General features: G+C 40.0%; 1 protein-coding gene and 1 long non-coding RNA gene across 5 annotated transcripts in view; one reads left to right on the forward strand and one right to left on the reverse strand.

The window, feature by feature from the left end:
* The window catches only part of itgb8 (integrin, beta 8), a 34,364-nt gene that overhangs the window by 6,687 nt on the left and 14,248 nt on the right, over positions 1 to 13,429 (reverse strand). For all 4 annotated transcript variants that reach the window (XM_067425416.1, XM_067425414.1, XM_067425415.1 and 1 more), the window contains exons 8-13: positions 11,158 to 11,247; positions 8,312 to 8,455; positions 7,355 to 7,727; positions 5,989 to 6,211; positions 933 to 1,036; positions 673 to 783 (exon numbers count right to left, since the gene is read on the reverse strand). In XM_067425416.1, coding sequence (XP_067281517.1) covers positions 673 to 783; positions 933 to 1,036; positions 5,989 to 6,211; positions 7,355 to 7,727; positions 8,312 to 8,455; positions 11,158 to 11,247 — 1,045 coding nt within the window. The remainder of the gene's footprint in view (positions 1 to 672; positions 784 to 932; positions 1,037 to 5,988; positions 6,212 to 7,354; positions 7,728 to 8,311; positions 8,456 to 11,157; positions 11,248 to 13,429) is intronic.
* LOC137047622 (uncharacterized) lies at positions 526 to 7,481 on the forward strand. Its single transcript, XR_010899214.1, has 3 exons — positions 526 to 730; positions 5,217 to 5,323; positions 7,349 to 7,481. It is a non-coding gene; the product is annotated as an uncharacterized lncRNA (long non-coding RNA).

Consider the following 13,429-nt stretch of genomic DNA (forward strand, 5'->3'; position numbering starts at 1 on the left):
TGTGTGTGAGTGTGCGTATGTATGTGTCCATGTGTGAGTGTGAGTGTGTGTAAATGTGTGTGTATGTGTCCATGTGTGAGTGTGTGTAAATGTGTGTGTATGTGTGTGAGTGTGTCTGTGTGTGTGTGTGTCTGAGTGCGTATGTATGTGTCCGTGTGTGAGTGTGAGTGTGTGTAAATGTGTGTGTATGTGTGTGAGTGTGTCTGTGTGTGTACGTACATAACCCCCTGAAAACATAAGCTCTGTGTATGTGACTGTGAATGTGTGTGTCTGTGTATGTCTGAGTGCGTATGTATGTGTCCGTGTGTGTGAGTATGAGTGTGTATGTATGTGTGTGTGGCTGTGTCTCTGTGTATTTATGCGAGTGTGAGTGTACGTGTGTGAGTGTGTATGTGTCTGTGTGTGTCTCTCTCTGTGTGTGTGTGTGTGTATAAGAATCTAATGAGAATCAGCAATGCGACATACAAAACCTTCTGAAAACTAAAACATCTGGACACATTGAAGTAATGAGAATTTGTGCGGGAAATGTGCTGAAAACATGTCACAAATAGTCCTAAAATAGGTTTCATTTTCTGTAAGCAAAATACAACTTCTAATTTTTCAGGACTGTCAAACAGAAGTGGAAAAGGCGGAGGAGGAAGAAAAGATGAAGAGAAGAATTCATTTCCTCACCAGGATGTCGACTAATATGCAGCTGAGGTCGATCTGATGCCAAGTCCATGAGAAAGCGGTACTGACACTTATCACTGCTGGGATACAGGCAGTATTTCCCTCGGACCAGCTCTGAATAACAACACCGTTCATTCAGACACACAACAGGCCATTTATAACACAGGCATCTTAAAGTTCACGTCAAAACGCTCCAGTGTTTCTCTCTGGGGCTGAGCTACAACTACAGAGTGATGTGTAGTGGTTCACTTGTCCGTGTTTACCTGTGATGTCATCCACATAGTCCACCGATGGAGTGCAGCTGTGATTACAAAGCTGAAAACCGTCTGATACGAGTCCGTTAGACAGGTGACAGTTCACACAGCTCCTGAGAGAGAGAGAGAGAGAGAGAGAGAGAGAGAGAGAGAGAGAGAGAGAGAGAATTGACTGAGTGAAACGATCCATCATGTTGGGCTGCACATGTTCATAAAACCAAATCTGTTTGATTTTTACTGATGGCTGTGAACGAGAGAAGCTGTCCTAATGATAAATAGGTTTCTATAGAATAGATCAAGCTGAACTTTGAAGATTTCACATGCAATGTGAGGCATTTGTGTAGCATTTAACTTCATTGTTGAATACTGTAAACCTTTAAAGGTGCACTATGCAGCTTTCCGTCCGCTAGAGGGCGCCTATTCTAAACAAATGTGTAGTTTGATGACGCAAAGTGTGAGCGCAGTATTTTGGGACATGTGGTCTTCACCTCACAGCCGGTGGAAAATAGGACTCGGGCAGAAATCATGATCATGGATGCGGTTATTAACGTTACTGTAGTGAAGCAGAGCAGGACCGAGTGTTGAGGAGCTGAGCACGGCTGCTGGAGCGATTGTTAAACAAATACCCGCCTCGCGAACAACAGGACTTTTATCATCACGGGACACATTCGCCGGGCGCTTGCACTGATCGGCTCTTCCGGTTATGATTATGAGGTAATGCAGCTCTGTTTATCATATTAGATACATTTAAGTGTGTTGAAAATGATTTTATGACATTACTCCGTGCGTTCACTTGTTCACACTGCTAAGAGTAAAGCGCTCCTGCCAAATAAAAGCCGAAACCGAGGGTAGCGCAGATATGACGCGATTGACAGGCGACTCGCTCAAGCGCTATGCTGACACGTCCCGGTCCTTAGTTAAAATAGCAATTTACTCACAATTTACAAATAGTTGGAAACATTTGGGATATTGTAAGTACTCAACTGAACAAAATATATAACACTGGCCTAGTGGTTTTTGGATATTTTACAGTAAAAATACTACATATAGTGCACCTTTAATTATGCTACAACAATTTCATAACTGATATTTCACATGCAATGTGACGGGTTTGAGTAGTGACTACTTTATTGTTGAATACTCCATGCAATTTTACACACAACTAGTATACAGTACATGCTGTACAGTGTGCAATACACCGAACATCGCCAAATAGGTCATATGCTAAAATTTGAGTGTGAAAAATGAGTTTGAGTAGCATACTACTTTATTGTTGAATACTTTCCCCCCACACAACTCTAAAAATTAGTATACAGTACGGCGTGCAATATCGTTTTCCATTCCGAAAATAGCCAAAGAGGTGAACTTTAAGTATGCAAAAATTATTTCATTATTCTGCATACTTAAAGTCCAGCATGATGAACTATCTTGCTATAAATAGGACTGCATACTACATATACTGTTTACTATTTTAAAAGGTTGGATGTGAAACAATAGAATGCAGTAATTCAACAATAAATTCCAACAAAAATCAACATGTGCAATTTCAGTTTTGATATAATTTTGCATACTTAATGTTCAGGACGATTTAAAGTTTTGCTGCATCCCAAATGGGATACTTCCCTATTATATACAAAGGGCGCGTCTCAATCATCTCACTAGTCCACTAGTCAGGGCACTGATTAGTAGGGCTGTACTAGAATAATCGAATATTCGAATATTCGTTCGGTGAGGTGGCATTCGATTTTCAGTTTTGAGATTCGAATATTCGTTTTTTTTTTTTTTCAACACGTGACTTCCGTCGCGGACTCATTCTCACTCATGCTTGAAATAATAATAATAAATTTAAAAAAACACCGCAACATGCTTTCGATAAAAGCATCGCGCATTTTAAAGATTTAAATTAACAAAAAGTCAGAATAAGACAAAATAAATCCCTTATATAGAATAAAACTAATTGTAATAGATATTACATTTTGTGTCATTTTAAAAACAATTCATTTATTCTTATTCAACTGTTTATAAGCATGCTACCGTGTTCTTTATTTATTACAGTTCATTGAAATCACTGTGTGTTACTAATTTAATTTCTGTTTTGGGATTCATTTGTTTTAAAGAAAGGTTCGTTATTAATACCTTATTAAAGTTCTTGCTCTCAACAGACTTTGTGTTTTGTATCACTTGTGCACTGTCCGTTTTCGGAGCATAAACCTGCCCGTGTAATGCGTACCGGAAACTGTTCTATTTAAAGGATTATTAAATGTTTATTAATATTTAAAGAATGTGTGCCACCTGATCATATTGCACCAAATGCAACACTGCACTCCACTGGGTCTGCCGCAACACATTTACGATGCCGAAGAGTGAAACGTGAAGTCGTGAAAGATGATACAAATGCAAACCGACACTATTATTATATATTTAGCCCCACCCACCGAAGCTTCGAATATTCGATATTGATTGCCACCTAAGCTTCGAAGCTCAAAAAATGGCATTCGAAACAGCCCTACTGATTAGGACATAAGCCAATGGGCTGACTCCCTGATCAGTGCCCTGACTAGTGAGATGATTGAGACGCGCCCAAAGAGTACAAAGTATTCGAACAACTACTACACTGTAAAAAATTATATGTTCAATAAGTTATGACAACATGTGTTTTTACTAGTGATGTCAACGATTAATCGATGATCGATTAATTGTCGATAAGACGTTTGATCGATAAGACTTATCGATCATCGATTAAGCAGGGTTATGCGCAAGTTTGCATGTGCATTAGCAGCCTTTTGTTTTGTGCAAATGTAAGTTGTAATATTGTGTTTATTTTGTGCAGGCCTATCTATAGCTGATTTATCTCATAAGTATGCATTTGGTTAATAATTAATGTTAGAGGCGAGCGATAGTAAAAGCGTGGCGGTGATCAGCTTCAGTGTGCAGCTCCAACAGCAATGCACAACTAATAATGACTATGATTGGGACTGTCATAGGCTATTACACAGCATTAATGAGAACACTATTGTAATAAAACATTGTGATTGTTAAGTATTTGGGTTTATTTGCTGTGTGTTTCATTGCGTTGATCCAGGAGGAGCGCATGCACAACATATGGTTCTCGGTCACGCACTCTGACTCGCGCATGTAACTTAGTTCAAGTTCACTTGTGCATTATCATCAGATTGTGCTGAAGTTATTTGTAATATTACATTTATTTTGTAACGTTATATATGTGATCAATCATATAGGATGCGTTTCTTTCAGCGAAATAAAACGCACTAGCAAATGGCTTCAGTCAGTGATGGCTACCGGTTTTCATTCAGTGCTTCTCCTTTAGCGCATACAGAGCAATGCATAATAACGATGATTGGGACAGTCATATTATATAACAGAAATGAGAACACTGTTTTAATAAATGGTTGTAAAGTCATTGGGATTAGGTGCCGTGTTCAGAGCGTTGTTCAAGGAAGAGCGCGTCTCCCATTCTGAATATGAATATCAGCAACTCAATTCACTTGTGCATTCGCATCATTTTGTGAAGATATATAATTTGTAATATTTTGTTAACTTTATATAAATCTGATTAATCTCATATAGGAAGCTTTTTGTTGAGTTAAATAATGCGCTAACAAATAGCTTCAGTGTAACTACCGGTGTTGATTCAGCGCATCCGCTTCAGCTCGCGCGGTTCAAACAGCAACCCATGACTAATAATAACTATGATTGGGACTGTCACATTACATAACATTAATGAAAACAATATTTCAATAAATCGTTTTGAATTAATTTTTGTTTAGGTGACGTTTCAGCACGTTGCTCTTGGAAGTGCGTCCACACATTCTGAATAACAGATCTGAGGCGGGGTTCGTGTTGTATTACAGGTTATATTTGGTTATTAAATAAGTCATTTACTTAAATTATAAATAACATCGACTAGTTTTACAATCCCATAGCTCTTTGTTTAGATAAAAAATCCCTCTCATTCATTTGGTGAAGAACATGGCGTTTTGAGCAGCGTTTGCACATCCTGTCATGCTGTCCGCTATAACTGCTGTGCAGGCATATTTTAGTATTATGGTTAACGATTAATCGATTAATTGATCGTTTATTTAAACGACCATCGATCATGGGAATTTGTGAAAATTGACATCCCTAGTTTCTACATTCTTTTAACTCATCAAAATAAGTTATACAAGATATAACTCATTTTTCTAAGTCTGTTTAACATAATCTAAGTTGAAATAACTTAAATATCCAAGTCGATTGTACTGCAAAAGTTCAAAATGTGCCTTTTTTTTACAGTGTACTTCCGGCAAGACTCTGAAGTGCGCATACGATTACATTTTACTATCCCCTGAGGTGACGGGAGAGGATTTATGAATGGAGGTGAAGCGACGCCACTGATGGTGGTAGGTCACTTTATAATGACAATATGGCGGAGGCAGTACGTCTGGATTTCATTACTAAGGCACACATTTACACTATATAAAGCATACTTTTTAAAATTCAAATTCAACTCACTGTCAGAAAAAAAGGTACAGTGCTGTCACTGGGGCGGGACCCTAAGGTACAAAAGTGAAAAGGTACATCTTTGGACCTACTCACCCCTAAATGGTACATATTAGTACCATAAAAGGTACATATCAGTACTTTTAGAGTGCAAATTAGTACTTTAAAGGTACATATTAGTACCTTTTCACTTTTGTACCTTAGGGTACCGCCCCAGTGACAGCACTGTACCTTTTTTCCTGACTCAGACGGTATACGATTTCGGACGCAGCGTTTGTATCGTTTGTTTTGAGCTAAGACTTCAATCTGTGAATTTAACGTCCCTTGGTCAAACATCTTTTTGCTTTAAAATTCACAGGTCTGAGTTCAATTTTGCATTCAGCGGAAGACAAAACATCTTACATTCCTGCGTTTCTACGCACATGAATAAAAGTGATTAGAATGCAAAGACTGCCCCTTTAGAAAGGGTAAATACTACCATAGCTCTTTAGTGTTTAATTCTTTGATTGACAGGCGTTCTAACCAATCAGTGACAGCGTTCTTCAACAGAAGAGTTGGCGGTTACCAGTGAGACTGACAGGAGCTGTAGCACATGGGGCACTTCTCACAGAACGGTCCAGATCGCCACGAGTCGTCACACACACACTTGCCACACACACACTTTCCCCGGCCACTGCAAATCAAGCCATCGTTTGACACGCAGGTCTCTGTGGAGACGGGACAGCCGCAGATCTCACCCATCCAGCCAGGAAGACAAACACACTCGCCCGAAACACACCGCCCGTGCCCTGAAGAGAGAAGAGCAACAGTAAAACATACATTTGCATGACATACCAGTAGAAATGTGTCCATTCAAGAGATTTGTCTTTGCTATTTAAAACAATATATAATATAATATTACATTTCATTAGTAACTTTTTTATTTCACAACATTGTATAAAAATTAGGCATTACAAATTTATTATTTATTATATATTTTACATTTCAAAATTATATTTTACAACATTTTATATAAAATTGTAAAACATTTTAATTAGATTTAAAATGTCATTCTCCCCAAAAAGTGAATAACAAATTAATATATATATCAAATTATTTAATCACCAAATTAATATATATTATTTGGATTTTGTTGAGTACCTTTCATTTGTAAGCTATAAATATAGATAGACAGATATAGATCTATAGATAATTAATTCCAAACTTTATATAACATAAAAATTAAAAGTATCCCTATATACATATATATATATATATATATATATATATATATATATATATATATATATATATATATATATATATATATATATATATACATAAACACTTTTATTTTAAAGAGATACTTTTATTTTACATATTTATTATTAATTTGGTAATTCCTTCTTCCTTCCTTCAAATATTTTGGAGGTGAAGTATCATTTTTTTTAAGATGATGTAAAAATTATACAATTATAAATATTACACAACTCCAGAAATGTTACATTATATAACGTGTGTGTGTGTGTGTGTGTGTGTGTGTGTGTGTGTACATGCTTTTCTAGCCTGGTGGGGACTAGCCTGAATGCACACAGACTCATGTGGACTAGTGTCACTGTGGGGACCTAAATTGAGGTCCCCATGGGTACAAAAGCTTATAAATCATACATAATGAGTTATTTTGAAAATGTAAAAATGCAAAATGTTTCCTGTGATGGGTAGGTTTAGGGGCAGGGGCAGTGTAAGGGGATAGAATATATGGTTTATACAGCATAAAAACCATTACACCTATGGAGAGTCCCCAGAAAGATAGCGCACCAGACGTACGCGTGTGTGTGTGTGTGTGTGTGTGTGTGCATGCAAGATAATATAACACAATACACAATAATATGTAATTTCCTATTTCCAAATTTGATATCTACTTATATATTTGATATCTATCTCAGGCTCACCTCCACACACCAGGCCGCTCTCGTATGGACACGAGAAGTCGTCCATTTCACAGAACTTTCCGTAGATGCTTCCGAATCTGCTAGAATCGCACACACACCTCCCACATTTACAAGTTCCTCTTCCGCCGCAGACAGGTTTGGTTCGGTCCTCTCTACAAGCGTCCGTCGAGTCGCCCCCAGTCTCCGCGGGACAGGGCGAAGGATTCGGGTCGTCATGACAACGGCCCGTCTCAGAGCAGCCACACCCACAGACCTGACGGATACGTACGGTGACGGACTCGTTGAATCCGACAGGCCTCACGGACATCAGAACCTCCTGATCTTCAGCCGCCGCCGGGCAGGAGCTCATCCCAACCGTGACCTTGAAGAAGACCTTGAGGAGAGACAAAACTACTGACGCACGCAGAAGATAACAGCTTAGTTTATAAAACATCTCATTCTGAAACTTAAGCCCATGAGTGTGTTCAACTCAAAAGAACACCATGAACACAAACAGGCATATTGTGAAATATTACTACACTATCTTTGAATATATAGTAAAATGTATTTTATATCATATTCTCATATGATAATTTGAAACATTTTGGAAACAGTTGTGCTGCTTCATATCTTTGTGGAAACTGTGAAGCATTTACATTTTCAGGATTCTTTGATGAATAGAAAGTTCAAAAGAACAGCATTTATTTTAAACAGAATCTTATGTAAGATTATGAAATGTCTTTAGTGTCAATTTGAATGCATCCTCATTGAATAAAAGCATGTATTTCTTTACCAAAGAACACTGTAGTGTGTATCTTTTAAAATAAGGGAAAAAATCATCTAGTTTTGCAACACAAGGGTGAACAAATAATGTTTTTGGCTGAACTTTTCTATGAATTTGAGCATTTTTGATATCAAACGCAGCATCTCTGTTCCCTGTGCTGAAAACAGATGTATCTACAGTAAAGGCTTTCGTACTGTTTGTTTAGGCTGAACGCTGGAACATTTAGTGTTTCCAGAAACAGAGGATCCGTCGGGGCAAAGGGTTGTCACGTTGACCCAGAACCGGTGAGCTTGGCCGTCCTCCACCCCGATCTGCACTTCCACATCTGACAGCAGCTTCTGCGAGAGAAAGCGACAGCACATGTAGGAGAGGAGCTCAGCAAGACCAACACACCTCAAAACAAAGGTTTCAACACGGGGAGGTTTCACAGATAGAAGAACCATTGTTGGCTCCTAGGGCTTGCGTTAACTTTTTGGAGGTTATTAGGGCTGGTTGATTATGATTTTACTTTTTAACTTCAGGTTGTGTGTAATGTCGCTTGTGGCAAGCAGCGGGGCGAGGGACCGCAAGAGCGGGCCGGTGATGAGTGTTAATGAGTGCCAGCTGCGTGACACACAGGTCTCGTCTCGCGGCCGAGTGACGGGAGCATAAAAGGAGGAGCGAAGGCAGCGAAAGACGAGAGAGGACCAGGCCTGGATTTTACGTTGAGTTTTGTTTTTGTTGCATTATGTGTGTGTGGGCAGTCGTCCGTGAGGGGCTGCCCGTGTTTGATTATGTGTGTGTATGTGCGGGCAGTCGTCCGTGAGGGGCTGCCCGCGTTTGATTATGTGTGTGTATGTGCGGGCAGTCGTCCGTGAGGGGCTGCCCGCGGTCTACTTTCGTTTTGTTTATTTATTTTGAAATTAAAACGTTTGTTGAATGTTCGCCGGTACCCGCCTCCTTCCTTCCATTAACGAACTTCGTTACATCGTTGAAGCAAAGGGAGATATTTTCGTTCATAGAAATCACTTTTTAAGAACTACAACAAACGCTGGTAAGGACTACACAAGCTTCCTCCTGGGTTAGTGACATCACTAACCCTGAAATTTACACAAAACCCACCCCCTTGAACACACAACAAAGGGGGTGAGGCCATACTGAGAATTTATAGATTATCATGACAGGATATGATAATCAATGACTTAAAGATAGTTGACTCATAAGTGTATCCTCTATCCATTCAGAAACATTCTGTCTCGTTCTACATGTTGTGTCTTCTTCTTGAGTCTCTCAATCACTGTCTGACTCCGGTTTAGATATAAAAGGCTGAACAGTTTGATTGCCTGTCTGCATGAGATAATCAGAGCAGCTAACGCAAGCTCTTCAAGCTCCGCCCCGTGAGCAGCAGCATTTAAAGGGACGATCAAAATCTGCATGTTTTTGCTCACCCTCAAAAAAAGTGACAATTTTAGCATGCTGTAAAAAATTATCTGTGGGGTATTTTGAGCTAAAACTTAACATACACAATCAGAGACTTATTTTATATCTTGTAAAAAGGGGCAATCAACCACCCCTTTAAAGCTGCAGTCCGTATGTTTTGCCTCTTTGTCGCCATCTCTGTTTGAAACCTGCAACTGCAGTTATTTGCGGATTTATCATCTTTATGCGAGTTGTGCATCGGCATGGCTCCTCAGTGCGGATGAATCTAAAGTTTTCAGGAGTGTGTGTGGCTGTCATTCATTCACCGCACCGGTGTGGAGACTGTACTTCAGAATCACACACTCTCCGTCTTGAAGTACGACCAAAATAAGATGTTCTCCCTCCTAAATATCAAGCAACAAGCCAACTGAGAAGCTTTCCAACTGAGAAAAAAACATTACAATAAATCACGCTACCAACGGTGATTAAATCTAACGATCACTGAATTTCAAGCCTTGAAATGCCAACAATATTCATCTGGACCAAATGAAGCGAGTGAGTGAGAGGAGGCGGGTCTGTGTGTCACTCACTGTCGGAGAGATGAGAGAGAGAGAGAGAGAGAGAGAGAGAGAGAGAGAGAGAGAGAGAGAGAGAGAGAGAGAGAGAGAGAGAGAGAAAAAGAGAGAGAGAGAGAGAGAGAGAGAGAGAGAGGGGGAGAGAGAGAGAGGGAGAGGGAGAGAGAGAGAGAGAGAGAGAGAGAGAGAGAGAGGAGAGAGAGAGAGAGAGAGAGAGAGAGAGAGAGAGAGAGAGAGAGAGAGAGAGAGATATGCTGGCGTCGTGTCTATTCTGTGGGAAATGAGTATTGGAAGCGTTTCAGATATTTCAGTTTCGATAAATATAATGAAAAATCAATATTTTTGACACTATATTGCACTTAGTTTTTTTATATTACAATTGAAAAAATGTATATGATCACCTATATATTAAATTCAACCCAATTAATGTCAAGCCGTGTTGGTTCCCCAAAGAACCTTTCACTGATCAGTCCAAAAAGAACCAGTCTTTCTTAGTGTAAAGAACATAATAACATTTTTAAAGTCTAAAGAAACCGTTTCCACTTTAAAGAACCTTTCAGTGATCAATCCTAAAAGAACCTAAAGAACGTTTAAGATTCTGTGAATGTTAAAGGTTCTTAATGGAACCATCAATGCCAGGAAAGAACCTTTTTAAGAGTGTATGATCTGCGTTGTATAAGCAGGTTCAGGGGAAAAGGACAGACTAAAAATAGCAGTTGTGCTGTTCACTGATTGGAGCTTGCAGCATTTTTTGGCCTGGTAATCAGAGGCCGTTTATAAAGCAGGCTTCTGTTCACTGGGATCAGTGGATTTTGGGGAGGACAATGCATTGTTGTGCCCACGTCGAGATTATTCCTCTCCTTAAACGCATGCCGGAACAGATTGTGACATGACGGCCGGTGTTTTTTCTGCTGAACTGAAACTCATGAACTGTAATGGTAAACTGAAAGCCCCACTGTGAGCGTTTCGAAATGTTTGGGAACTTTTCCACTTCCAATCTAATTTTCCTTGAGTGGATGGAGACAATAAAGTTTTTATCAAGTGAAAGAGAAAGTAATGTTGTTTACCTTGTAGGCATCAACTACTAAATCTTTAAGATTAGATGCTTTAGGAGACATTTGGCCCACATAACTTCCAGGAATCAGGTCCAGTAGATCCTGTTCAGAGGGAAAGATTAGTCATTTTTAATTTAAAACGTATGTGCTACAAAAATAAAAAACAATGCAGACTTATTCCTCATTAGGGTTGTCAAAAGTAAAGAGTACTGGGTATTTTTTCTGTACTCGCTGATAGACCCTACTATACAACACTCTCATTCGTGTTAGCTTGGACTCTTTCTGATCGTCAAAGGTTTCTATTTACAGTGTGTTTTTACAATTTACCATAACTGACAGCATGCTACTGATTCTGTAAGTAGAGTTTAAGTTGCATTTAATCCTCAATGTTTCTTTAAAGGTGCACTTTGCAACTTTCCGTCCACTGGAGGGCGCCTATTCTAAACAAAGGTGTAGTTTGATGACGCCAAGTGTGAGAGCAGCATCTTGGGACATGTGGTCTTCACCTCACCGCCGGTGAAAATAGGACTCGGGCAGAAATCACGTTCATGGATGCGGTTATTAACGTTACTGTAGTGAAGCAGAGCAGGACCGAGTGTTGTGGACCTGAGCACAGCTGCTGGAGCGATTGTTACACAAACACACGGCTCGCGAGTACTGGGACTTTTATTATGACGGGACACAGTCGCCGGGCGCCTGCACTGATCCGCTTTTTCCGGTTATGATTTTGAGGTAATGCAGCTCTGTTTATTATATTAAATACATTTAAGTGTGTTTCACGAGTTCACACTTACATATAATTATATAGAGTAATATAAATGCGTATTTGGCGTGCTGTCCGGGGAGAGGGATTCGAGCTCGAACTTGGCCCGAACCCAGAGTACCCCCCCCCGTGTAAGTGGTTAGAACTAAAAGAGCAAAATGTGGAGAAGGGGTGGAGGAGGGATGCTGATAAACTTTCAACAGAATGGAGGTAAGACTGCAGTGTATATATATGCACCTCTCGTTGATTAGCTGAGTGCTATCCACCTGTGTCAATTATCTGAAAGCCCTCCTCCCGAATCTTTGTTAATTAACATCGTTTAAAATGATGTCATGACGTTCCTCTGTGCGTTCGCTCGGCGCTGCTGTGACATGTTCACACTGCTAAGAGAAAAGCGCTTCTGCAGAATAAAACCGAGGGTAGCGCAGATATGACGCGATTGACAGGCGACTCCCTCAAACGCTATGCTGACACGTCCCGGTCCTTAGTTAAAATAGCAATTTTATCACAACTTACAAATAGTTGGAAACATTTGGGATATTGTAAGTACTCAACTGAACAAAATATATAACACTGGCCTAGTGGTTTTAGGATATTTTACTGCAAAAATACTACATAGTGCACCTTTAACTCAAGCCTTTCTCTTGTAGGTAACACAAAATTGTCCAAAATGTCTAGGTATGATGAAGCATTCCCGTTTTCCTGGCAAATGCCAAACCCAGACTCGTCCATCAGATTGTCAGACTGGAGCGTAATTGGTCGCTCAGAGAACTCGTCTCACTGCTCTAGAGTCCCGTGGCGGCTGCTTTACTCCACTGCATCCCACGCTTTGCAGTGCTCTTGGTGATGTTAGGTTTGGATGAGCTGCTCGGCCATGGAAACCCATTCCATGAAGCTCTCAACGCTGTTCTTGAGCTCATCTGAAGGCCACAGAAGTTTGGAGGTCTGGAGCTCTGCAGAAAGTTGGTGACTTCTGCTCACTGTGACCCTCAGCATGCGCTGACCCCGCTCTGTGATTTTACGTGGCCTATCACTTCATGGCTGAGTTGCTGTTGTTCCCAATCGCTCCACTTTGTTGTAATCCCACTAACAGTTGAGCGTGGAATATTTAGTAGTGAGGAAATGTCAGGAATGGCCTTATTGCACAGGTGTCAGCCTATCACGGCCCCACGCTCGAGTTCACTGAGCTCCTGAGAGCGACCCGTTCTTTCACCAATGTGTGTAGTAGCCAGTACTTTTGGCAATATAGTGTATTTGCATATGACTGCCTCCAGAGCAAGACATCGACCAATAGATTTGCATCGTCACACCATAGGCTCCACCTACTGGCATTCAGTCGCTTAACTGCTGACATTTGCCTACACTGGATGTGAACGTCGCGTCAAAAGCAAATGGAAGCCATTATAATGCCTGAAGGTTGAAAATTGTTTTTCTGCATATACATATTTCTGTACATTACAAGTGAACCTCAAGGAACATATTAAAATAGTAAAAAATCCATGTCATCACGACCACTTTAAC

This window comes from Pseudorasbora parva, chromosome 19 (genome assembly GCF_024679245.1).
Source record: "Pseudorasbora parva isolate DD20220531a chromosome 19, ASM2467924v1, whole genome shotgun sequence".
Classification (NCBI taxonomy): domain Eukaryota; kingdom Metazoa; phylum Chordata; class Actinopteri; order Cypriniformes; family Gobionidae; genus Pseudorasbora; species Pseudorasbora parva.